This window comes from Melospiza melodia, chromosome 7, assembly GCF_035770615.1.
Source record: "Melospiza melodia melodia isolate bMelMel2 chromosome 7, bMelMel2.pri, whole genome shotgun sequence".
Classification (NCBI taxonomy): Eukaryota; Metazoa; Chordata; class Aves; order Passeriformes; family Passerellidae; genus Melospiza; species Melospiza melodia.
This window is the reverse complement of record NC_086200.1, coordinates 27,484,801-27,511,455: the sequence shown is the minus strand read 5'-3', so window position 1 is coordinate 27,511,455 and position 26,655 is coordinate 27,484,801. Positions and strand designations below refer to the sequence as shown.

General features: G+C 54.2%; 1 protein-coding gene across 2 annotated transcripts in view; it reads left to right on the top strand.

Annotated features, from left to right (window-relative positions):
• The window catches only part of LINGO3 (leucine rich repeat and Ig domain containing 3), a 33,392-nt gene extending 12,984 nt beyond the window's left edge, over positions 1 to 20,408 (top strand). For both annotated transcript variants that reach the window (XM_063160873.1, XM_063160874.1), the window contains exons 2-3: positions 3,044 to 3,147; positions 16,289 to 20,408. In XM_063160873.1, the coding sequence (XP_063016943.1) occupies positions 16,322 to 18,130 (1,809 nt within the window). In that variant the 5' untranslated portion in view covers positions 3,044 to 3,147; positions 16,289 to 16,321 and the 3' untranslated portion in view covers positions 18,131 to 20,408. The remainder of the gene's footprint in view (positions 1 to 3,043; positions 3,148 to 16,288) is intronic.
• The last annotated feature ends 6,247 nt before the right edge of the window (positions 20,409 to 26,655 follow it).

The following is a 26,655-nucleotide window of genomic DNA, read 5'->3' as shown; positions in this document are numbered from 1 at the left end:
CTGCAAAAGAACCAAACCCACTTCCCTCCCAGTTATCCCATCTCCCAGGACTGGAGCAGCCCCAGGGATCCTCCCTCAAAGCACACACACTGCATCCCCTGGAGGCAAATTCCTCATGGAATTGCACGAGCTGTAGCTGCTGGAGGTGTCACATTCTCCCCCTGCAGGTGCTGAGGGCAGGTTCAGGTGTTTCTGGCTCATTTCTGCATCTCAGGGCTTGGTTTGGGTCATTCTTGATGTTATTTCAGGTGCTGGGTTGGAGTCACCCCCACACTCTGTGCTTCAGCTCCCTGTGCTGCAGGGCACATTCCTGAGAGGATGGGATCTTCCTGGAATCCTGGATTTCTCCATCATGCTGTATTTCTGGGTTTTTCCAGCCTGCTGTGATCCTGGGCTTGTCCATCCTGCTGTGCTCCTGGGTTTGTCCATCCTGCTGGGATTCTGGGTTTGTCCATCCTGCTGGGATCCTGGGCTTGTCCATCCTGCTGGGATCCTGGGCTTGTCCACCCTGCTGTATTTCTCGGCTTTTCCACCCTGCTCGGATCCTGAGCTTTTCCAGCCTGCTGAAATCCTGGGTTTCTCCACCCTGCTGCCAGCCCTGAGCTGTCCCTTTTGTCCTGAGGGACCCAGAATTCCCCCTGGAATGGCAGGAACCCCCATTCCCAGCTCCCAGAAGGTCCCAGTGCCAGTGGGATCCGCTGAGCCCTTCACCCCAGCCAGTCCCTCCCTGGGTGGCAGGGATGCAAATCCCACGTGGGATTTGAAACTCATGTTCTGGAGCAAATGTTGTCATTTGGAACTGCGTGGAAATCAGTCAGGGACACTCCCCAATAAAGGGGTGTGATCCCTGTGCCATGGGTGTGATCCCTGTGCCAGGGGTGTGATCCCCGTGTCCCATGGTGTGATCCCTGTGCCAGGGGTGTCATCCCTGTGCCCCAAATGTGTGATCCCTGTGTCCCATGGTGTGATCCCTGTGCCCCAGGGGTGATCCCTGTGCCCAGGGGTGTGATCCCTGTGCCCCAGGGGTGATCCCTGTGCCCCCAGGGGTGATCCCTGTGCCCAGGGGTGTGATCCCTGTGCCATGGGTGTGATCCCTGTGCCCCAGGGGTGTGATCCCTGTGCCAGGGGTGTGATCCCTGTGCCCCAGGTGTGATCCCTGTGCCCAGGGGTGTGATCCCTGTGCCAGGGGTGTGATCCCTGTGCCCCAGGGGTGATCCCTGTGTCCCCAGGGGTGTGATCCCCGTGTCCCATGGTGTGATCTCTGTGCCAGGGGTGTCATCCCTGTGCCCCAAATGTGTGATCCCTGTGCCAGGGGTGTGATCCCTGTGCCCCAGGGGCTGATCCCTGTGCCCCAGGGGTGATACCTGTGTCCCCAGGTGTGATCCCTGTGCCTCAGGGGCGATCCCTGTGCCAGGGGTGTGATCCCTGTGCCATGGGTGTGATCCCTGTGTCCCCAGGTGTGATCCCTGTGCCAGGGGTGTGATCCCTGTGCCCCAGGGGCTGATCCCTGTGCCCCAGGGGTGATCCTTGTGTCCCCAAGTGTGATCCCTGTGCCATGGGTGTGATCCCTGTCCCAGGGGTGTCACCCCTCTGCACCTAGGGGTGATCTCTGTGCCCCCAGAGCCGGCTCCTCATTCCCCTGTCATTCCCCAGCAAATCCCTGCCCTGGAAAGCTCCTTTGCCAAAGGCTCCCCAAGCCTCTCCCGGCAGGAATTAACCCCCTGGCTGCTGCTGCCCACCCAAACGCCACCTCCCCGGGCTGAGTGCAGGCTGCAGCAGGCTCAGAGCAGCTGCTGAGCTGCAGCAGCAGCGTGGGTGTGCTGAGAGACCCGAGTCGGGGACATTTGAGGGCTGTTAAGCAGGATTTCCACACAAAAGGAGCTATTTAAATTCCCTCTCCCTTTGCAACAGGCAAATTAAACTTCATCCAGAGAGCTCAGAGCAATTCGGTAAAACCACAGTGAATCATTTGTTCAGCATCTGCTGCATCGGTGCTGGGAGCATCTCCCGACCCAAAAATGTCCAGGGGGGGACACGGGCACTCCTGCTGCCGCGTTTGGGTGAAATCTGCCCAGATTCGGGGCCTCCTGGGCTGTGGGCACCCCCTGGGAGGGTTCAGTGCCCTCCTGCAGTCCCTGCACCATTCCCCAAGGGCAGGGCTGGATCTTCCCTGCTCCACCCTGAGCTGCCCAGGCAGGGATGGGCTTGGACGCTCCCCTGGTGGGGAGAGGATCCTTCAGGGCACAAAGTGTGATATAATTTTATATTTATTAAATTATATTTATTAAATTATATTTATATATATATATATTTATTTATATTTATATTTATGTTGTGTATATAATTATGTTGATTTTATTATATATAAATATTGTCTATTTCTAATTGTATACATTCGAAATATACAATGTTTATATATTATAAAAGAAACATATTATAAATTATACATATGTATTTAATAATGTTAATTAATATTATACTTTATAATCTTTATGAATATATATTTTATATTGTACTATGTGAATATAATATAATATAATATAATATAATATAATATAATATAATATAATATAATATAATATAATATAATATAATATAATATAATATAATATAATATAATATAATGTAATGTAATGTAATGTAATGTAACGTAACGCAACATAACATAATATAATATAATATAATATAATATAATATAATATAATATAATATAATATAATATAATATAATATAATATAATATAATATAATATAATATAATACTTATTTTATATATTATATATATTTAATATATTATGAAATATTATAAATATATGCTGTTTTATATAGAATATTATAGATAATATTTATATATTTACAGATAAAACCGGGCAAGCTGCAATGGTCAGGTCACACATGTGGCTGGAGCAGCTCTGAGGATGCTCCCCCTCTCTGGGAAGTGCCTGGGTGCCACATCCCTGGCCTTTGGAGGAGTTTATTTGGGATTTCTGTGGCAGACATGGGGGAAGGTGACTGACAGTGCTCTCCTTGTGCTTTCTGTGCAGAGGAGCCCAGGCTGGTTGTGCTGGACCCTTCACCATGTGAACGTCCCCAGGCCCCAATGCCTCAGCAGAGCCCCATGTCGGAGCAGCCCTGCACCTGCAGAACGGTGAGAACTCCCTGGGCTCACAGGGATCACACCCCTGGCACAGTGGGACTGGGGGTTGTGCACTGGGACACCCAAAATCCAGCTCATTTTGACCTCCTGGCCACCCCTGCTTGGTGGCATTAGCCCTCTCCCTGTCCCCTGTGACGGTGTGCACAGGGGTTTTTGTATGAGGGAAGAGATGGGGATCTGACTCCATGTTTCAGAAGGCTTGATTTATTATTTTATGATATATATTACATTAAAACTATACTAAAAGAATAGAAGAAAAGGTTTCATCAGAAGGCTAGCTAAGAATAGAAAAAAATCAGAAAGATTGAATAACAAAAGCTTCTGTCTTGGACAGAGAGTCCGAGCCAGCTGACTCTGATTGGCCATTAATTACAAACAAATATGAGCCAATCCCATATGCACCTGTTGCATTCCACAGCAGCAGATAATCATTGTTTACATTTTGTTCCTGAGGCCTCTCAGCTTCTCAGGAGGAAAAATCCTAAGGAAAGGATTTTTCCTGAAAAGATGTCTGCGACAGTCCCCAGCTCCTCGTGCAGCAGGAGCACTCAGCTGGACATGGAGCAGCTGGGAGATGTCCAGCCTATTGTCACCACCCCAAAACGAGCCAGAAGAAGCTCAGGCAGAGCTGTGGTGTGAATCTCTGAGGTGCTGAGCTCAGGGTTGGTGGCAGGCAGCAGTGAGACCCCAGCCTTGGTCACTGTTGGACCCTCAGCCTTGGCCATGCCAGGATCCATGTGCAGCAGTGGTTTGGGGTTTGGATGGAGTTCCTGGGGTTTGGGAGTTCATCAGCTCAGAGAGGAGCTCTGCAGGCTTTGCTCCTGCTCTGCTGTCCAGATGCCAGACAGGGACTGAAGCCACACAGCCGCATGTCCCCTTTCCCTTCCCCCATGGAGATTTCTGGTTTTTGGGATCCTCTTGTGGCTGCACATGGGAAGGAGCTGAGCTGCTCTCCTGCTGCCCCAGCTGATGCCCTCCAGCCACAGATCTGGGACTGACGCCAGCGTGTCTCACTCCAAATGTCACCACTGCCACATCAGTGTCACCCTCCAGCCTGGGGTGAGGTTGGGGGTGGCACAGCTGAACCCCCCTGGGCTCTGCTGGGCCCTTCTGGGATCTCCAGCGAGGCCAGGAGGTATCTGGGTGGATCCCCTTGTCCCCTCCCCTCTCTGAGGTGATCCTGGCAATTAGTCCTGCTCCCACCTCGTGTGACAGGGCTGGGTTGGATGTCAGGAGCCCTTTCATCCCTGTCATGGGTTGAGATTTCAGGAGCTGTTTCACCCTTGGCCTGGGTTGGGGTATCAGGAGCTGTTTCACCCCTGTTGTGGGTTGTGATTTCAGTTGTTTCACCCCTCTCATTGGTTGGGATGTCAGGAGCTGTTTCACCCCTGTTGTGGCATTTTGCTGGGTTGGGATGTCAGGAGCTGTTTCATCCCTGTCATGGGTAGGAGCTGTTTCACCCCTCTCATGGGTTGGGATTTCAGGGGCTGTTTCACCCCTGTCCTGGCATTTTGCTCTCTCTGCTCCCATGATCATAATTGGGATGGCAATAAAATCTCCAGTGAAGCAGCAGCTGCAGACAGATCTTAACAAATGCTCTCAGCCCTGGAGTGATGCTGAGCAGAGCTGGGAGGGGGAGGGAAATCTGTCACTCCCTGCTGCTCCTGGCTGGAATTCCCACTCCCCAGCAGGGTTTCCAGCAAATTGGGGGCTCCACCTCTGCCCCCTTTCCCCCCTGTCCCCGCAGGGCTCTGAGCTGGGTTCTGCAGAGCTGAGCAGTCCTGCTGGGACCAGGCTGCTCTCCAGCCACAGCTGCCTGTCCCTGCAGCTGTCCGTCAGTCTGGCCTGTCAGTCTGCTCCTCTGCCCACATGTCCAGCAGTCCAGTGGGATTAAAGCCTCTGGAATGATGGATCCCCCTGCTGAGGTGCAGAGATTGGCTGGGAGCAGCCAGAGCTCCCTCTCCAGGGGGCAGCTGGCCATGCTGGGCACCCCTGCCATGGGTGAAGGCTCCCATGAGGTGTGACAGCGTTCACAGGGGTTCTTGGATGAGGGAAGAGATGAGGATCTGACTCCGTGTTTCAGAAGGCTTGATTTATTATTTTATTATATATATTACATTAAAACTACATTAAAAGAATAGAAGAAAGGATTTCATCAGAAGGCTAGCTAAGAATAGAATAGCAAAGAATGATGACAAAGGTTTGTGGCTCAGCTCTGTCTGGCTCTGTCTGAGCCAGCTGGGCTGTGGTTGGCCATTAATTAGAAATAACCAACATGGGCCAATCACAGATGCACCCGCAGCATTCCACAGCAGCAGATAATCATTGTTTATATTTTGTTCCTGAGGCCTCTCAGCTTCTCAGGAGGAAAAATCCTAAGGAAAGGATTTTTCATAAAAGATGTCTGTGACAGTGGGGCTGAGCCCTCAGGAACAGGGTCCTCCCTGTGGGTCAAGGCTGCAAAGAGCCTTTGTTCTATCCAGGAGCTCAGAGAGGGGACTTGGACTGCCCTGACCGGTGTCACCACAGCTCAGGTGAGGGATTAGGAGGAGATTTTGCCATCAAAGGTCCAGTACTGGCAGCCAGTGACAGCAATCAGGGTGTGATTTATGTGCCACCCCTCCCCAGGGGCTCAGGCCAGCCTTACTGAAGTGCTGAGCTTAATGAAGGAGCTGATCTAACGAGGGGAGCTGATCTAACGAGGGCTGGCATGGCTGGGCTGGACAAATGAGGTCGTGTGCTAGGGCAAAGCCCCTGGGAGGCAGCTGGGACTGAAATCACTGAGAAATCACTGTCCAGCAGCAGGGCAGGGCTCTCTGGGCACTGAAATCACCAGGAAGTCACTGTCCAGGGCTCTGCTGGGCACTGAAATCACTGTCCAGCAGCGGGGCAGGGATCTCTGGGCACTGAAATCACTGTCCAGGGTTCTGCTGGCACTGAAATCACTGTCCAGGAGCAGGTCAGGGCTCTGCTGGGCACTGAAATCACTGTCCAGCAGCGGGGCAGGGCTCTGCTGGGCACCTCTGGGCAGACTGGGACCAGTGCTGGCACTGGGGGTGGCTGCACGTCATCATCCCAGCGGCTCTGCACGCCCCCGAGCAGCGTCATCATCATCATCGTCATCCATCAGCGCTCTGAAAGGTGCCTAATTACAGCCTCTGCTTTCCTGTTGCCTTATTCATCCTCCTGCCCCAGCACCTCCTTTGTCACCCAGCTGCAGGGCTGGAGCTGCCTGGGCTGGAGCAGTGGAGGCACAGGGTCCCTTCCTGTGATGAGGTCTCACGTCCTCCCTGCTGCTCAGAGCCCCTGTGGGTGATTTGTCCCCCCCCAGAAGGATGGGACACCCCCAGAGGTGTCCCCACCACACCCTGGGGATGTCCTGCCTGTCCTGCCTGGTCATTCCCTCTGTCCCCTTCCATGTGGCCTCAGCCATGCTGCCCTGGGTGCTCTCAGTTTGCTCCCAGTCTGTGTTTTGGTGCAGAAGGTGAGGGATGAGCTCAGGAGGGAGGCAGGAGGAGGAGGCAGCTGCAGAGGAAGGAGCAAATTCCCCTCTCTCGTTTAATGCTCTGTATTTGTGTCTCTGTGGGGGCAGGAGCCCTCGCCAGGAGTGTGACTCTGCTTTTTGTGCCTGTGGCTGTGCCTGGCTGTCACATCTGTGCTGCTGGGGCTCTTGTGGGGTCATGATTTGTACATGCAGCAGCAACAAATGTCATGTGGACCCTCCAGCTGAGGTGCCAGGACACTTGCCAGGGGTTTGGGTTCCTTGATCCCACTCCCAGGCTGGGGACAAACCTGAGACCGGGCAAGTCTTGTTTGGTTTGGATGGGCACCTTTGGGCTTGGATGGGGACCTTGGCAAAGCCCAGCTGTGGTGGGAGAGGACAAAGCTGGGTTTGCAGTGGGTTTGTCTTGCTGCTGGCTGGGTCAGTGCTCAGGGACAAGGACACCATGGGGCTGTGGCCAGCACCCAGTCCTGGTGACAGACTGGGATGGGACAACACTAGGAAGTCCTGCACCGAGGGCTGCCACCCTGCAGTTGCCTCCCAGCCCCTCCTCATCCTGCCCCTGATGTTAATGAGCTTCTGCAAATTAAAAGTTCTCACTTGAACCCTCCAAAAATGAGCCCCTGTTCTCCATGCAGGGACCAGAGCCACTGAGTTCAGCTCCAGGGTTCCTGGTGGCATCAGTGGCAGCTGGGTGCTCTGGGATGCAGCTGAAGAGGGGGAGTCAAGCTCAGCCTCTGCTCTGCTCTGCTCCTGCAGGTTCTGAGGCTGTTGAGATCCAGGTCAGGCTCACTCTCAGCCCCCATTTCCCAGCAGCAGTCGAGATTCAGCTCTGACTGTGGTTCAGTCAACCCAGCTTGAGTGGAAACGAGCCCAGCACCCACCTGCCCTGCCCCCCTCCCCTACTTTTAGAAGAGTTATCCACTTTGGTAGAGAAATAGAGATGCTCATGGAATATTAAACACCTCCCTAAAGCCCCTGTTGCTGATGAGTGGCTGCTGCTCCTCATTGCCTGGTGCAGGCAGTGACCTTTCAGAAATGTTGTACGTCGTGGTCGTCTCTAAATGTCTCCTCTCCTGGGAGCATCTTGTGGAGATAGAGATTCAGACATGATGTCTGTCAAGAAGAAAAGCAGATTGTGGCCAATCTGGGGCTGCCTGTGCAGTGTTGCCGGGGCCACGTGCTCGGGAATCATAAGGTTGGCTCTAAAAATAAGCGGTGGCTCCTTTCGGGTCGTCTCCTTGGTGCCGTGGCTCATCAGGGAATCCTCGGTGCTGGGAGTTCCCACGTGGGAGAGGAGTGGAGAGTCCTGTGGCTGCTGAGGACTCAGGATGGGATCCTGGGGTGGGAAGACACCGTGGAGACACGGGAAGGAAGGGCAGGTCCTGCCTCCCCTGGGAGCTGCTCCGGCCCCCCAAGACCTGGGGATGCTGAGCAGGAGGAGCCTCGTGAGAGGCAGCAGCTGCCACTCACCAAAATAACTCCCTTCTCTGGAAGCTTTTCATGTTCTCCAGCCGTCCCTGAAGTCACCCTGTGATGACCCAGCCTGGCTCCTGCACAGACAGCTCCTTCCACACTCTCCTCCTGTGCCTTGCCAGCAACATCTGCTCTGCCTGAGCAGCCTTGAGAGGGACGTGAGGGTGACATCACCACAGGGCTGTAGGGCCTTCTGTGGAAGCTTTTCATGCTTTTCATGTTCTCCAGCCATCCCTGAAGTTACATTTGGAGACATTCTGTGGTGACCAAGCCACCCCCTGGCTCCCGCACAGGCAGCTCCTTCCACACCCCCTCTCCATTCCTGTGCCTTGCCAGCAACATCTGCTCTGCCTGAGCAGCCTTGAAAAGGACACAAGGGTGACACCACCACAGGGCTGTTGGGGATGGCCACTGGGCCACCTGGTGGCCTAAGGACTCTCAAGGTGTTCGCTGTTGGGGAAGATGAAACAGGAAAGCCTTGTAAATATGATTGTCTGGCAAAAGATTTTGAGAATATAGAAACTATAAGGGAGATTGAAATGAAAGCAAGCTTTGAGATCCCTTAGTTACTGAACAACTGGAAAACAATGGTGTGGTTGGCTGAAAGTAATCCCCTTTTGATGGAACAACACCCTCTGCTTGCAGACAGCTCCAAGGGTCAGAGCAGACCCTACAGCTTGGCAGAAGGGGCCCAAAGAGGAGTTTTTAGGGTTTAAAATGTAACACAGTAATGGTAATATAATGATTCTTTAGGGTGTATGTAAGTGCTATAGGATTTGTATATTGTACTACATTGGTTAGTGAGAATTAGAATATTCAGCACGGAAGAAAATTTATTGTATTGTAATGAGAACCTCACTCTCTTACCCGTTTTACTCTCTTATCCTTCTATGCTCTTACCCTTTTACCCTCTTACTCTCTCACCCTCTCATCCTCTCTACCCCTCTCTCCTCTCAGGCCTGCTCTGAGCTGTGGCTGCAGCTCCCAGCAGGGCCCTGCACTTGGCCCTTTGCAATAAACTCCACGACCAGAAGAAGATTTATTGTATTGTAACAGGAACCTCGTCCTCTTTTACTCTCTCTTTACCCTCTTTACTCTTCCTCACTCTCTCATATCTTTACCACTCTCTTGCCTTCTCTCTCTTTGCCTCTCTCTCCTCTCAGGCCTGCTCTGAGCTGTGGCTGCAGCTCCCAGCAGGGCCCTGCACCCAGGCCCTTTGCAATAAACCCCAAATTCCAAGACCAGAAGAAGATTTATTGCATTGTAACGCAAATCTCACCCTCTGATCCTCTCTTTTACTCTCTCATTCTCTCTTTACCACTCTCTTTACCTCTCTCTCCCTCTTTAGGGCCTGCTCTGAGCTGTGGCTGGCAGCTCCCAGCAGGGCCCTGCACCCCAGCCCTTCGCAATAAACCCCAAGTTCCACAACCTGGCTGCAGAGATCTCTCATCTCCGTCTGTCCTGACCCCCTGATGCTCCCACAGTTCCCCAGGTCCTGTGGGGTGGGAGATGCTCTGTAGGACCCTGCTCAGTGCCCTCAGTGCCCACCCAGCCATTGCTTCTCCCTCTGCTCCTCCAGCCCAGCCCAGCCCAGCCCTGACCCAGAAAAATGTGCTGAGAGCCTCAGAGCCAGCAGAATTTGTTTCCCAGCCAGCCCCTGATAGGATTAGGAATAACTCTCTCCTGGATAATTCTCCATTAGGTCTGGTGATTGATTTCCTTCCTTTTTACCCTCAGCTCTGTCCTGCTCTCCCCGTTTCAGCTGGATTATTTATTCTCATGCTTGGCTTGCTAATTGCCTGATCACCAGAGCTGAGGCTTGGGCACATCCCTGGCCTCCTTTGACCCTCTAGTTTCTGCCTCTCTGTTTCTGTCTCAGCTCTGATTTAATCCCCTCCATGCCCCAGCATAAGCCAGGATCTTTCTGCTGCCCTGTGCAGAGGGAGAAGCCTGCTGGTGTCACCCCAGGAGCCAGGGAAGGTCTGAGGGAAGCTCCTGAATCTCCTCCCCATCACCCCTATCCCCTCCATGCTCCCATGTCTTTTCTGGGGGTTTTCCAAGCTCAGTGTGGCTCCAAACCCACTGACTTTGCAGACTCGAGGCCAGGGCTAAAATAAAGCTGCAGGAGCTTTTGGTTTGTTTTTGGAGGGTAGTACAGGTCACCTTTGGTCCTCATTTCAGTGCCCCTGGGAACTGTGCTGTGCTCTGAACTGCAGCAACAGCTAGAAAAACACAGTTGGATTCCCTGAGTTCACAACTGGGCTCTGCCAGCTCTGAACCAGGACACCCCCAGGGGATCCCCTGGAGCCACCATCAGTGTGGGTGGTGTCACCAGTGAAGCTCAGCATGGAGTAGACCGCAGGGATTCTCATTTTTTGCCATTTCAGCCTAAAATCATACAGGGGAAGGGTGTTTTTGGAAGGTGTGACTGAGAGCTCAGGGTTTTCCAGCAGGGAAAAAGGAGCAGAGGTCTGGATGGGCTTTGGCACAGGGCTGGGGCCTGGAGGAGCTCTGTCCTGGGGCAGCTCTGGCTGCAGTTTTCCCTTCCTCATGGACTTGGAGCCAGGGAATTGTTGGCATCAGCACCCAGTTCACATTTGGGCATCAAACTTGGCCCTGCCAGCTCTGAACGATGCCAGGACACCCCCAGGGGATCCCCTGGAGCCACCATCAGTGTGGGTGGTGTCACCAGTGAAGCTCAGCATGGAGCAGACCCCAGGGATTCTCATTTTTTGCCATTTCAGCCTAAAATCATACAGGGGGAAGGGAGTCTTTGGAAGGTGTGACTGAGGGCTCCAGCAGCAATCTCAGTGAGCTGGGGAGCACCACAGGGGTGTTTGGACACTCCAGACAGGGGCTGAGCAGAATGACAGAGTCTGTGAGGATGCTGGCACAGCCCAGCAGGGTTGGCATTGCCTCCCCTGGCACGGAGCTGGGCTGGGGACAGCAGCCAGGGAGCAGGGATGGCATGGGGACACTCAGCTGCCAGCCTGGGCAGTGCTTGAGGTGTTCCCAACAGCACTTGGCTGCTGCTGGTGTTTGTAGGAGCCCTCTCCTGTCTCGTGCCAAGTTTGGGACACACTGGCACTGGCACAAGGTGCTGGCAGCTCCCTGTGTGACGGAGCACTGGGGTTATCGCCCTGTTGGTGTTTTCAGGGTGGGCATCCCACAGTCACGTTCTGCTCCATTGCTCCATCCCTGCTTTGGGGTCTCCATGCTCTCCTGGGGTTCCCTGCATCCCTGGAAAGATGCAGCAGCATCCTCTGGCTGCCCCTGGCCCCTCTCCATGGGCCTGGAGCAGCAGCAGTGGGGTGCTGGAAGGAGAAGAGCTCAGCAGGAGCATTTTACATCCTGCACATAAAGGGAAAAATAAAACCAGACCTTGCTCTGACTGAGGTGTTTGTGCTCATGTGACGTCTGAGTAGGGGAACCTGGAAATGGCAACCTGGTCTGATTTTTTTGGTCTTTATTCACAAAAAGGGAGAAATAATGGCAGCTGAGGAGTAGTTGCTCTTGGAGGAGCTGGCAGGGCCAAGCTCGTGCCAGATGAGCAGGAGCTGTTTGAAGGGAACAAAATCCCACCTGCATGGAATCCCAGAATGGTTTGGGATGAAAGAGACCTTAAAAGCCATCTCATCCCACCCTGCCATGGACAGGGACCACTTCCAGTACCCCAGGGTGCTCCAAGCCCTGTCCAGCCTGGCCTGGGACACTTCAGGGATCCAGGGGCAGCCACAGCTGCCCTGGGGAGCCCCAAGCCACGGTGGCTGGAGAGCAGCAGCTCCTCTGTGCTGCTGGTGCCTGGGACAAAACAAGCACAGTGGTCACAAATCCTGGTGGGGAAGTGGGGAATGAGGCAGGGAAAGCTCCAGGGGCTCACAAATTTGACAAATTGTCCAAAATTGCTCTGCTCCGCTTCCCCCATCGCAGCCCCTCAGCCCCGGGCTTTGCTGGCTCCGTCCCCAGCGCTGCACGCAGCAAGCTTGTTATTTTTAAAAACAAATTAAATGAGGAGAAGAGCCTCTATCTAGGCCTTGCTCTGGATCTTAATTGCCCTGGCTCCCCAGGGGCCGGGCGAGCCCGGAAAGCGCCGCACAATCACCGTAATGAGCTATTAATAACCAGCCCGGCTCTGCCCGGCGCCGAGAGGGTCCCGCTGGCCCTGCAGGGACACAGTGGCTCTGCAGCTCCTCTGCGGGGTGTGCTGGGGCCGGCAGAGACCCAGGCAGAGCCAGCCTTGCTCCAGAGCCCAGCTGTGCTGGGAATGGCTCACCCAGATGTGGGGTTTGCTGTGGGGGCAGTGGAGCATCCATGGCTGGGGCTGGGGGCAGCAGGGCTGGGTGATGGAGAGGGAAGGTGAGCCCAGGGCTGGGTGTGGGCAGGGAAGGTGAGCCCAGGGCTGGGAAGCAGCAGGACTGATGCTCTGGACAGGGAGGGTGAGTTCAGGGTTGGCTGATGCTCTGGCTCTGGAGAAGGAAGGTGAGCCCAGGGTTGAGTGGATAGGGAAGGTGAGCCCAGGGCTGGCTCTGGACAGGGAGGGTGAGCTCAGGGCTGGGGGGCAGCAGGGCTGATGGTCTGGGTCAGGAGAGGGAAGGTGAGCCCAGGTTTGGGGGGCAGCGGGGCTGGCTGATGCTCTGGACAGGGAAGGTGAGCCCAGGGCTGGCTGATGCTCTGGCTCAGGAGAGGGAAGCTGAGCCCAGGGTTGGGGGGCAGCAGAGCCTGGTTCTGGATAGGGAAGGTGAGTCCAGGGCTGGGGGGAAGCAGGGCTGATGCTCTGGCTCTGGAGGGGAAAGGTGAGCCGAGATCTGAGGAGCAGCAGGGCTGGGTGATGCTCTGGGTCAGGAGAGGGAAGGTGAGCCCAGAGTTGGGGGGCAGCAGGAATGGCTGATGGACAGGGAAGGTGATCCCAGGGTAGGCTTGCCTGATGCTCTGGCTGAGGACAGGGAAGCTGAGCCCAGGGTAGGCTTGGCTGATGCTCTGGCTGAGGACAGGGAAGCTGAGCCCAGGGCTGTGGCTCCCACTCTCCATCTGCCAGGGAAAACAACTCCAGTGCGGCTGGAGCTTTGCTTAGAGGATCAGGTGGCCGGAGTAGGAAGCAAAAGTGGAGTTGGGTTACTCCAGGCTCATCCATAATGAACACAGGGCAGAGCCTCAGGCAGGGAGGGGAAGGGCTGGATCCCCCCCGGGGCTGGCAGGGAGACACATTAAAGGGGCTCCAGGGCACATTTATTTAATGTAGAGACTGAATAGGATGGATAAGCATCACAATAAATGGGGAGAGGTTTGTCCTGTGGGTTTGCAGGTCGTGCTTGGGGCATCCTTCCCATGCAGCCCCAGGGCAGAGTACGAGTGGGGCCTCCAGAACCAGGGGGACCAAGGGGAGCTTCCCCCAACTCACCCCAGAGGCAGCTCAGGGTGATAGTTTAGTTGACTATGGAGAAGGTGTAAATGGTCAGTTCAATGAGGATGGCTCCTTTATGGGACAATATAGTGGTAAGAAAGAGAAAGAACCTGCAGAAGGAAATGAAAGCTCTGAGGCTCCTTCTCCTGTAAGTGCCATGAATTCATTTATGTAACCACAGAACTTATTCCTGGGGCCACCAGCCAGGCAGAGCCTATCTGAGGCTCCTTCTCCTGTAAGTGCCATGAATTCATTTATGTAACCACAGAACTTATTCCTGGGGCCACCAGCCAGGCAGAGCCTTCACAAAGTGCTGCCAGGCAGCTCCAGTGTCCACATGGCATTTGGGGACCTCCACTCCCCAAAAGGGGTTTGGGGCAAGGAGTGAAGCTGAGCAGTGCTGGAGAAAGGGGCAGGGGCAGTGGTGGAGTTGGTGGTCCCATCCCCCGTCCCCCAGCTGCATCCACAATCCTGTGGTTGTGTGAAATGGTGACACTTCCCTCTCGGTTTGATTTGTTGGAAGAAAAAGGGAAATGTGGGAAAATTAAGACACTCACACAAAATAAAAGAAAAAGGTGTCACAGAATCAGAATAGAATTGGTGAAGTTGGAAATCCCTCAAAGGTCAAGTGCAAGCCCAGCACTGCCAAGGACACCATTGTCCCTCAGTGCCACATCCCCATGTCTGTAAAAGATCGCAGAACCCTGGAATATCCTGAGGGGAAGGAACCCACAAGGACCATCAAATCCAACCCTTGGCCCTGAACAGACACCCCAACAACCCCACCCTGAGCATCCCTCAGAGCATTGTCCAAACTCTCCTTAAAGATCATCTCCCATCCTTCCAAAATTGCACTGGGCAATGGGTTTAATCTCAGGGATTGCTCGTCTGAGGTAATGGGATCAGGAAATTACCCATGGAGATGTCATCCTTCCCTAAAACCTGAGCACAGGGAGGCAGTAACAGCCCCCTGAGGCTGTCCCAAGTGCCACCAGCCCTTGGGGACAGGAGGGAGGGTGACACCAGCCTTGGGTGTCCTTTACCAGCACAGAGGGTGTGAGAAGCAGGAGATGCTGGGCTGGGTCAGCTCCTGATGTCCCTGCTCCATCAGTGTCACCTCTCTGGGGGATCTGGGGTCCCCATCACTCTGCTTCTGTCCCCCTCTGAGCCAAGCAGCAGCCACCTCAAAATGGGCCTTTTGGGGACCTTTTGGGCCCTGAGGACCTGCAGTGGCACTGAGGTGGGGTGGCCTTGAGCAGCCACAGATGTCACATTGTCCCCTTGCCTCGCCCCACATCCTGCTGGGCTCCCACAGACAGCTTTGGGAGGGACAGAAGGGAATGTGAGAGGGGCTCCCTGGGGGCCAGAAGGGCTGGAACCCTCAGGGACCACCCCCCAGTTTGTCCCAGTGCTGTGGGATGATGGCACAAAGCCCCCCATGCCGGAGGGGTCAGTGCCCCACTCCCTGCACCTCCCCAGGGGCTGGCTCTGCTCTTGGCACCCCCAATATTCTCATGCAAGGTTCGAAAACACCCAACCGAGCAACTCTGCCGCTTAATTAGGTTAATGACCGTGCTTCATTAAGGAAAGGAGTTTGCCGCGGTGTTTCCAGGCAGATTTGGGGCACGGATGGAGACGGGGAGAGGGAAAGGGGAAGCAAAGAAAAGGGAAAGCGGCAGCCAAATGCTAATCCCTGGAAAGGAAAGGAAAGGAAAGGAGGGCAGGCGGGGCACGGCACCGCGGGGTCGGTGTTAATCCCTGCTCGGCAAAGATTGAGCCTGGGGCCGCCTTAATCTGGGATCCAAGAGATCCAAGAGGGTGGGACCGGGATGGGGATGGGGCGGGGACGGGGACAGGGATGGGGCGGGGACGGGGATGGGGACAGGGGACTGGGCTCTACATGTGGCATTGAGCATCCCCTGTCCTACAGGACTCCTCCAAGCTGGGGGGCCTCGGATAATTTGTGCCACTGAATGAGACCTCACACCAGGAGCAGAGGGAATGGGGCATCCCAGCTGTGTCACCAGAGCGAATGAGGCATCTTTCCTCTGTCACCAGAGAGAATGGGACATCTCAGCTGTGTCTCCAGAGGGAATGGGGCATGACAGCTGTGTCAGCAGAGAGAATTGGAACATCCCAGGGGTCAAAATCAAACCCACAGGTGCTCTGGGCTGCGTGCCAGGGTCTCCAAGCCCCCCCGGCGGGGTCCTCGGCAACTCTGGACACCTGGGGGGATGCACTGAGTTCCGACAGGCACCAAGGGCCAGACAAGCTCAGGCCCGTCCTGTCTGCAGTGTTGGTAATTATTCCAATAGGGTACTGTCACAGACATCTTTTATGAAAAATCCTTTCCTTAGGATTTTTCCTCCTGAGAAGCTGAGAGGCCTCAGGAACAAAATGTAAACAATGATTATCTGCTGCTGTGGAATGCAACAAGTGCATCTGTGATTGGCCCGTGTTGGATGTTCGTAATTCATGGCCAATCACAGCCCAGCTGGCTCGGAACAGAGAGCCGAGCCACAAACCTTTGTTGTCATTCCTTGCTATTCTATTCTTAGCTAGCCTTCTGATGAAACCTTTTCTTCTATTCTTTTAGTACAGTTTTAATGTAATATATATCATAAAATAATAAATCAAGCCTTCTGAAACATGGAGTCAGATCCTCGTCTCTTCCCTCATCCAAGAACCCCTATGAGCACAGTCACAGGGTATGACCTTGTCCCCGCTGACTCTGCTCTCTCTCTCTGTCGCAGGCACATGGCAGCGCGGCAGTGAGCCCCTAGACCATGCCCCACACCATGAGATGGTGGCTCCCGCTGCTGGCCCTGCTGCTGCTGTCCCCGCGGGCGGGCGCGTGCCCCGCGCGCTGCGAGTGCGCGCCGCAGCTGCGCTCGGTGCTGTGCCACCGCCGCCGCCTCACCGCCATCCCCGAGGGCATCCCCAGCGAGACCCGCGTGCTGGAGCTCAACAAGAACCGCATCCGCTGCCTCAACCCCGGCGACCTGGCGCCCTACCCGCTGCTGGAGGAGCTGGATTTCAGCGAGAACATCATCTCCAATGTGGAGCCCGGCGCCTTCAGCAACCTGTTCAACCTGCAGACGCTGCGGCTGCGGGGGAACCAGCTCAAGCTCATCCCCCCAGGGGTCTTCACCAAGCTGACCAACTTGACCCTGCTGGACATCAGCGAGAACAAGCTGGTCATCCTGCTGGACTACATGTTCCAGGACCTGCGCAACCTGAAGAGCCTGGAGGTGGGTGACAATGACCTGGTGTACATCTCCCAGCGCGCCTTCTCGGGGCTGCTGGGCCTGGAGCAGCTGACCATTGAGAAGTGCAACCTGACCTCCATCTCGGCCGAGTCGCTGTCCTACCTCCAGAATCTGGAGGTGCTGCGGCTCCGGCACCTCAGCATCTCTGCACTGGAGGACCAGAACTTCAAGAAGCTCTACAACCTCCTGCAGCTGGAGATTGACAACTGGCCACTGCTGGAGGAGGTGTCCCCCACCAGCTTCCAGGGCCTGAACCTCACCTCGCTCTCCATCACCTACACCAACATCACAGCCGTGCCCGCCGCTGCCTTGAGGAACTTGGTGTACCTGCGGTACCTTAACCTGTCCTACAACCCCATTAGCACTGTGCTGAAGGGCTCCTTCAAAGACCTCATCCGGCTCCAGGAGCTCCACATCGTGGGCGCTCTCCTGGTGTCCGTGGAGCCGCAGGCTTTCTCCGGCCTGAGACAGATCCGGCTGCTCAACCTCTCCAGCAACTTCCTGTCCACGCTGGAGGAGAGCACCTTCCACTCGGTCAACACGCTGGAGACGCTGCGGGTGGACAGGAACCCCCTGGCCTGCGACTGCCGGCTCCTCTGGATCCTGCAGCGCCGCAAGACGCTCAACTTCGACGGGCAGCAGCCCATGTGCTCCTCACCGCCCGAAATCCAGGGCAACGCCCTGCGCGACTTCCCGGACTCGGTGCTCTTCGAGTACTTCACCTGCCAGAAGCCCAAGATCCGGGATCGGAAGCTGCAGCACGTGACGGCGCGGGAGGGACAGTCCGTGTCCTTCCTGTGCCGCGCCGACGGCGAGCCTGACCCCTCCATCGCCTGGGTGTCCCCCCAGCACCGCATGATCACCACCCGCAGCACGGGCCGGGCCACGGTGCTGCCCGGGGGCACCCTGGAGATCCGTTTTGCCCAGGTGCAGGACAGTGGCACCTACATCTGCATCGCCAGCAACGCAGGTGGCAATGACACCTACTTCGCCACGCTGACGGTCAAGGGGCGCCCGGCTGACGGCGCCCACCTCGCCAACCGGACTTTGTACCTCAGCGACTTCAACGACACCTTCCACAACAACACCCAGGTCTTCTTGAAGTTCACCTTGGACCTCAAGACCATCCTGGTCTCCACGGCCATGGGCTGCATCACCTTCCTGGGCGTGGTGCTCTTCTGCTTCCTCCTGCTCTTCGTCTGGAGCCGCGGACGGGGGCAGCACAAGAACAACTTCTCCGTGGAATATTCCTTCCGCAAGGTGGATGGTCCCACCACCACCACCGGCCAGGGAGGGGCCAGGAAGTTCAACATGAAGATGATCTGAGCCTCTCCCAGAGGAGAACCATTTTCTGCATCCCAGCCCCAGGCTGGGAGGGCTGGGAGGGCTGTGGGAGCACCGGCCGTGTCCCAGAGCTGGCAGAGTGACCTTGCTGTGCTGGGACATGGCTGGAGACAGAGGTGCCACAAGCCAGCAGGGTCAGAACCGTGGGGACCTCAGGGTCGGGGAGGGATGACCCCAATGTCCCAGCCCTGTGGAGAGCCCTCAGAGCTCAGGGGCTGTCCCAGGGGCTCCTGATGTAGCGAGGTTTTTGCTACCAACTATGCATTTCTTGAGCCAAAAGATCAGCAGTGTTTGGGCCTGGGAGAAAAATGCTTCCTGTTTTCCCCCCACCCTTTTCCTTTTTTTGTAAGGGACTCTTCAAAAAACTTTCCTGGTAGTTGTTTGTGGTTCTTTTCTTGTTGTTGGTGGGGGTTTTGGTCTGATTTTTTTTTTAATTAATTTCCAAGAGAAATGTCTTCCGGGGCGATGCGGGACTGGGGAGATTGTGCCAAGCTCAGGGGTCCCCCAGCCCCTTGGCAAAGACAGACCCCCCCCTCCCGGGCACAGATGTGCCTTGAGAGCTTTTCCTCCATGGATTTAAGATCCAGCATCTGCCAATGTGGGTGCCCGGGGACACTTCTGCACAAGCAATAATAACCCTCCAGGGCCAGGCTCTAAAGAGGTGTCATCAAGAAAAAAAAAAGGGGAAAAAAAAGGCAAAATGAGGCCAAGATCATTAAAATAAGGAAAAGCAACCCCAGGGTGATGCAAGGCCCCCCCATCTCTGCATACACCCAATGGGAGGTTGGGATTCCTATGGGTTCAAAAGGCACTTTTGGGTTCATTTTTTTGGAATTGCAAAGTCAAAATCTGCAGGAGAGCAGGACCTGGCTCATCCTGTGCAGGCAGGCCCTACGGCCCAGGAAAGAAGAGGAGAGAAATGCTGGGAAGAAGCAGTCCAGGAGAACATCCTAGCTGACACCTCCATCCCAGATCCTGTACCCTCCGACACTAAGGACCACGGGGCAACGTTCCTGGGGCTGCTCCTGCTGCCACAGGGGTGGTTCCTGCCTTCCCATCCCACCCCTTCCAAGGCCGTGCCCTGGCTCTGCCTCAGGACGTGAATTTTTGTGTGAGGGAGAAGGAATGAAGCTGGAATGGAAGAGCCTGGGTGTAACCTGGAGGATCCAGGGAGTTCATTGCTTCCTCCTCCTCTTCCTCCTCCCATGTGCACCCTGGGGGTTGCTGCAGGTCCCACCTTTGTCTCCATTCCTGCAGGGATATTCCCCACCTGGATATCCCTTCTCCAGCCAGTGATGGTCAGGCTGGGAGCTGGAGGGAGCAGCTGTGCATTCCCTGATGGGCACCGGAGCATCTGAGGGGTTGGGAGCTTTGTGGGGCACAAGTGGCTGCTCAGAACATCCCCCCAGCCCTGTTCTGCTGACAGGGTTCCCCCATCCATCCATCATCCATCCATCCATCCATCCCTCATCCATCCATCCATCCATCCATCCATCCATCCATCCCTCATCCATCCATCCATCATCCATCCATCCATCCATCCATCCATCCATCCATCCATCCATCCATCATCCATCCATCCATCCATCCATCCATCCATCATCCATCCATCCATCCATCCATCCATCCATCTATCCATCCATATCCATCCATCCATGTCCATCCCTCCCTGCCATGGGTCTGTCTGTCCCCGTGGCCCCTCATGCCCGGTGCCCCTCGCCCCCAGCCATGCATGCCGTGTCCTCCCAGGGTCCTGTTTGGTGTCTGGGGTTTTTTTTATCCTTGGGGAGAGGGGTGGGAGGGCAGGGAGGGGGTCAGGCATGGACCCTCACAGTGGGAGCAAAGGGCAGTGCAGACCTGGCACAGTTTTCTATGTAATGAGCATGTCAGATGTATTTGTGAGCAAAACAAAACAAAAAAAAAAAAAAAAAAAAAAACGGGAAAAAGCGACTTTTGTGGCTCATTTAGGTTTTTCTCCCCCTCATGTGTCTCAATAAGAAAAGGCAAAATCAGTGGGCAGAGCCTGAGCAGGAGCTGGAAAGGGCAGGAGCACCAGAATTCACAGCTCTGAGCTCTCCAGACCTGCTGCAAGCTGGGAAGCCACTGGAATTCCAGCAGACTTTCCCCCTTCCCAGGGCTCTGCTGGGATTTGCAGCCCCTGAGTCCATCCCCACCATCAGTCCCACAAACCCCACATAAACAACGTGAAACCACCTCCCAGAGGATACCAAAGTCCATACTAATAACCAATAAATGATTAATGCACGTGTGCTAACAGACTGCTGCTGCTATTAATCGATTATTAATTATTAATGCAGTGTTTAGGAGGATGTGCCAAAAGTGGAGGGTGCAAAGACAGCACCTTGAGTCCTGTTGGCAGGAAAATTGGGATTTGAGGGGGTTAAAAGGAGACACATCCACCCCAGAGTGCACACAGGGAGCCAAATCCCTTGGATGGGGCTGGAAAATCAGACACGTGCCAGGGGAAACTGAGGCATGGGGGGGCACTGCAGTGGGCAGGAGCCCGTGGGGAGGGGGATGTGGTTTCTCCTCCACAGAGTGACCATCCCAGTGCCTCCCTATCCCCTGATCCCCAGGGCACAGCCTGGCCCCCCCAAGGCCACCCCTGCCCTTGGCACAGCTGCCACCGCTGTCCCCACCACGGGCTCAGCCAGTCCAGGGTCCCCTTGCCCAAAGAGAAAGAGAAGCTGGAAAAGAAGTTATGGAAATGGTGCCATGGAGCATCCAGGTGTTCCAAGAGATTGCAGAAAGTCCCAAGTGCTGCCTGGAAAGATCAGACCCCAACTGGGTGTTTCCATGGACCAGATCATCCATTCCACCTGCAGGAACTACAAAAAAAGCAGATTTTCTTGGTCTCTCTATATATTAACACCATTTTGCTTGGAAATTCTGAACAGGAGCACATCCACACTGAAATACAGATATTTTAAACCATCCCATCCACTGATTTTCGGGGTAAAAACATCATTTTAACCTGTTCATTTTATTTTAACCTGTTACCCTTTGGAGAGGCCACATCCTGTGAGCTGCATCTGCCTTGGGGTAGTGTTATGTTTGCGCCAGTTTTATGTTTGAGGGGCCACGTGTCCTTGTGTCCCCCTCAAAGGGGGCACTGCCCCTCCCCAAACCCCCACCGTGTCCCTTTGCCAGGCTCAGTGCCCGCCCTGTCCCCTGCCAGCCCCAGCTCTGCCAGCAGAGCCTGGGCTGGCACTGGGAGCAAAGGAATATTGTAAATCAAAGGTGACTCCAACAAAATGGAGTTTTGGGGGATTCTGTGGATATCAGAGGATTAATTAATTACTTTATTATATTATTGTCTTGGTTTGGAAAGACAGGTGTCTGCTAAGGAAGGCAGGAGCCTCCCCTGAAATGGAGAAAATGAACCTCCTCCCTCTGAATTGCTATAAATTTTAAATTAAGGGGCTCTCAGGCAACAAAAATTATGGGAGCAGGAAATAACAGTTCTTTAATAGGCAAGAAAATAAAAAAAAATAAAATAAACAATGCAGTACACTGGAACAACACTGACAGAGTCAGAACCCAACCTGACACCCTGTGGGTCAGGCTGTTGGCAGCAGTCCCATTGGAATTGTGGCTCAGCCCTCCTGCAGTGTCAGGGGTGGTTCTGCTGGAGCAGGGATCCTGTAGAAAGGTGCAGTCTCTTCCTCTGAAGCTCCAGTGGAAGAAGAGGCAGCTGCTGTTCCTCTGGGGAATCCAGTGCAGAAGCCGCGCTGGTGTTCCAGAATCTCTAGATTATATCCAGGCAGGAATGCTTGGCTCCTCCCTCTGGGCTTATATCTCCCAATGGGATGCTGTAGTTCCTATCAGTCATGCAGAGACATTCAATGGCTGTTATCAGCAGGTGTCCTCTCCTGAGGGAGGAGTGATTGTGGAAGAGATAAAGAAAACAGCCCTATTAGCAGAAGCCAACTGCCATACAGATGGTAATAGAACACATCTTGCCTTGCAGTCTGGAACAACTGTACTATATACATTTTATCTAAACTCAATCTGCCAAGCACTCACTGTGCACACAACTGTTTACACTGCCCAGAATCTCGTGACTCTTAGCTCACAGTCCCAACACACACACAGAGTTGGGCCTGATAGGCCAAGGAAACAAAACATCTTCACTTTGGATAAACAATCTCTATATTTGTCCTGGTTTAGGGCAAATTTGGGAGAAAAATTCCCTTTTCTCCCAAAAAAGGGGCCCCTCCAGAAAGCAAACCCACACGGCTCTTTACCCCAGCTGGTTTGGGAAGGATTACTTGGAGAGAAGTGGAAAGAACCTTTTTATTTAATAGGCACAACACCCCCAGCACACAGAATGAACAATACCAGATGACACCACTCTTTCACCGCTCTGAAAAAGATGACAAATTCAGAAAGTCTCTTGTGGGGGGTGGTCGCTCTGTTCTCAGTCCCTCCTGTGCTGCTGCAGCTGCTGCAGCCACAAGGTGCAAACTCTTGGTGTTTCCCAGGTCCCAGTCTGGAGCAGGTTTGAGTGATTCCAAAAAAGGGAAAGGAAAAACATTCCAGGGAAAATTCAGACTGCTTAGCTAAACTAACTAATGAGAAAAGCAAAAAGCAGGAGCAAAGCAGAAACAAGCAAGAGCAAAGCAAAAAGCAAAAGCAGCACCATGTACTGCCCCATCTGTCTGTCCTGCCAGCCATGGGGGAGGAGCTGATAACCAAACAAAACAAAACTTTCACTCTTCAGAGCCAGTCTAGAAGGCACAGAACATGATATCCAGCATAAACAGAACTGATACAAGCATCGTAATATCACCCTAGGACAATATTGTATTCCACTTGGGCACAACACAGGCACAGCAAGTGATAAGAATTGTGTTCTCCCTTTCTCTGAGGTTCAAAGAATGTGAGTCTCAGAAATCCTTGGGAAGAACTGTGCCTTGCTTTTCTCGCTGAAGAGAAATGTGGCAGCAAAGCAATGCCTCCATCTGCTGGAGAAACGAGCCCTGGGTCACTCCAGCTCGGAATTCCAGCCCCAAAAAATTCCCTGGGGTCCGGGGGGGCTCCCATTCCCTCCCCATCACACGAGGGAGGTAATTCTGGTTGCCAAATTAACCGTGAGGCTGCAGGCCCCACAAGGGAGATCTGCCGTGAGACGAAGGAGGAAATTGGGGTTTTTCTCTCATTTCCTGCTTCACGTTTCGTGGCACGGGGAGGTGAAGGGTTGAGGTTACAGCTCCTGCCTGTGCCCGAGGGTGTGGGAGGCAGGACTGAACCCCCTGCTCCTTTTGGGGGGATGGTGCAGGATGGAGATGCTGAGAGAGCCCCCGGGTGGGTTCAGTGCCCCAGGGATCAGCCCTGAGCTGAGCTCGGAGCATCCCCGCAGCACCCTCGGGCTGCTGAACGATGTCATGGCAAAAAAAAAAACCAGCAAAAAGAATAAAGACAATTAGAAAAATGCCATTTTCCAGCAGCTGCGATTAAAGATCCTATCTCCCACTGGGAAGAGAAATCAATTTCCTTACAAAGCAAAAAGGCTGGAGCTAAGAAAAGCTTCCCTGCATCAGTCCCAAAGTCCAGGGGGAAAAGGGCTCAGCAGCTCCTGCACCATAATTTGCAAATGCTGTCAGTGCCCTCAGTGCCATCAGTGCCATCAGTGCCACCAGTGCCATGTCCTGCAGCTGATTTATCCACCTGGAACAGGCAGCAGAACTCACCAAAGGATTCATGGATGCTTCACTAAATCAGAATTTTGCACAGTCCTGCAGAGGTTGGCAACAGGAAACAAGCATCCTTGTTAAAGGCTTGGGTGGCTTTTAAACTTGGCAAAAACTTGGTTGGAGTAAGACAAATGAGGAATTTCACAGCTAAAAGGCAATTCCTGGCTGCCCCTCTTTCCTGGCCATTCCTCTCTAGCTTGGCAGGGTCACAGGATGGCAGGAATTCTGTCATTTTATTCCTACCATTTTTTAGTACTTCTTAAAGGTAATTTTATTCATTAGGGAAAAACAGTGATGCTTCTAACACTGGCAGGGTGGGCAGGCCCTGGCACAGGGTGCCCAGAGCAGCTGGGGCTGCCCCTGGATCCCTGGCAGTGCCCAAGGCCAGGCTGGGCAGGGCTGGGAGCAGCCTGGGACAGTGGGAGGTGTCCCTGCCATGGCAGGGGTGGCACTGGGTGGGCTCTGAGGTCCCTTCCAACCCAAACCAGTCTGGGTTGCTGGTGCAAAGTGGGGTGGACGGTGCAGATTGTCCCCTCCCAGAGCCCTGCTCCTCCTCCCTGAGTTGGATCCAAGCGTGACTCAGCCCCACAGGGTTTTTTATCAGTGCTCACACACGGCCTCAGCACTCAGAAACAGCCCCAGCCAACAGCAACAACCCTGGGAAATACAGAAATAAATACAAGGGAGGGAGCTGTGGGCTCCTCACAGGGGTGGCTGCAGGCTCCCAGCACCCCCAGTCCTACCCCAGCCCCCAAATCCCTGCAGAGGTGCCTGGACCCTGCTGTTCTTGGGCTCAAAAAAGTGGAATTTTCTGTTTTCCTCATGGAAATCCACATTTCCCAAAGGCTGCTCATCCCAACCCTGCTGCCCCCAGGAGAAATCCCTACAGCTCCCTTCCCACAGGGAGGAAATATTGAAATGTTTGGGCTTTAGAGTGTTTAAAAAATTACTTTTTCCTAGAGGGGACAGACACCAATGGGAGGATTTTCTCCAGCTGAGTTGGGTCACTTGGTGCACTTTGAGCATCTGTAAAGCTCTGGGACACAAAAAAAACCCCCCAAAAAAACCCCAAAAAAAAACCAAAAAACCAAAACAGCAACAAAAAAACCCAAACAAACAAACAAAAAAAGGGTTTTTTCCCAAGGGTTGGGCTCCTCTCATGCAATGGCTGCAGGAAATCCCAGCAAAAAGATCACAGATCAAAGAATATTCTGAGTTGGAAGAGAAGCACAAGGATCATCAGCTCCAACTCTGACCTGTGGGTTCAGGAACTGAACCCACAACCACAGTCCATGGAAGAAAATGAAAATATTCCTCCTTGCCAACCCGCCAACCCCCTCCAGAGTAATAACCCAGAGGAAGGGGGTTTTAATTATGTAGGGGGAATTAATTATGTGACTTGAGGGGGGTTTGGGGGGCAATCCCCTCCTCAGAGCAGCTGCCACCCTTCAAGGCATCCCTGGAGCCATCCAGGAAGCAGGAGCAGCTGGAGGGACACAAACCCACAGGTGGCACTGACGGTGACACAGTGACATGGCCGGGGTGTGACCGTGCTCACAGGGGTCTGAGGATGAGGGAAGAGATGAGGACCTGACTCCGTGTTTCAGAAGGCTTGATTTCTTATTTTATGATATATATTATATTAAAACTATACTGAAAGAATAGAAGAAAAGGTTTCATCAGAAGGCTAGCTAAGAATAGAAAAAGAATGATAACAAAGTTTGTGTGCTGGACAGAGAATCCAAGCCAGCTGGCTGTGGTTGGCCATTAATTAGAAACAACCACATGAGACCAATCCCAGATGCACCTGTTGCATTCCACAGCAGCAGATAACCATTGTTTACATTTTGTTCCTGAGGCCTCTCAGCTTCTCAGGACAAAAAAACCTAAGGAAAGGATTTTTCATAAAAGATGTCTGTGACACCAGGGCAGTGCCAGGGGGCTCCGGGGGCTGTGGGGAAGTGAGGCCAAACCCAGCTGAACCAAACCCAGCTGAACCAAACCCAGCTGAACCAAACCCAGCTGAGCCAAACCCGACTGAGCTAAGCCCTGCTGAGCCAAGCCCAGCTGAACCAAGCCCAGCTGAGCCAAGCCCAGCTTCCTTGAGCCGAGCCCAGCACAGGTTTTGAAAGCACATCCTGCCGGGCCGGGAGGCAGCACAGGGCGAGCCCCGAGCGCCATGGGCAGCACCAGGAGGGGCTGGGATGGGCACCGGGAGCTGCTGCGGCTCCGGGATGTGCAGCTGGAGCCCCGCGGGACCTCCCTGCCCCCAAGGACACCTCACAGGTACCCAGGGTCTGCAAAGGGGAAGGAGCTGCTCTCAGCACGGCTGCTGTCCCAACCCAGTGTTTTGTGGGGCCTGGGGGGCACTGGGGAGTTGGGGGCACCAGCTGGGGTTGTTCGGCCAGAGCTGAGCTTTGGGTATTCCAGCAGAACGGGGAGGTTTAGACAAAGCCAGCGTGGTTTCGGTATCGCTGGTGGCAGCAGTCAGAGCTCAGCGCCGGGACAGGGAAGTGAAACCAGCGGCTCCATCCCAGTGCCCTCTTCCTTCGGGCCCCCTCCCCATGCCCAGACCCCTGTCCTGCCCCCCAGGCTTGGCTGGGGGGTCTCAAAGGCCTTTCCTGCTCTTGTCCCACACCTCTACCAGTGCTGTGCCCTCCCTGGGGTCACCTGCAGGGACCACCGGTGCCACATCAGGCCCTGGGCACACCTGGGTGTGTCCCATGCGTGTGGAGCCCCTGGGGCATCTCCCACGCCCAGGATTTCCCAGCGTGACAACTGGGGTCACTG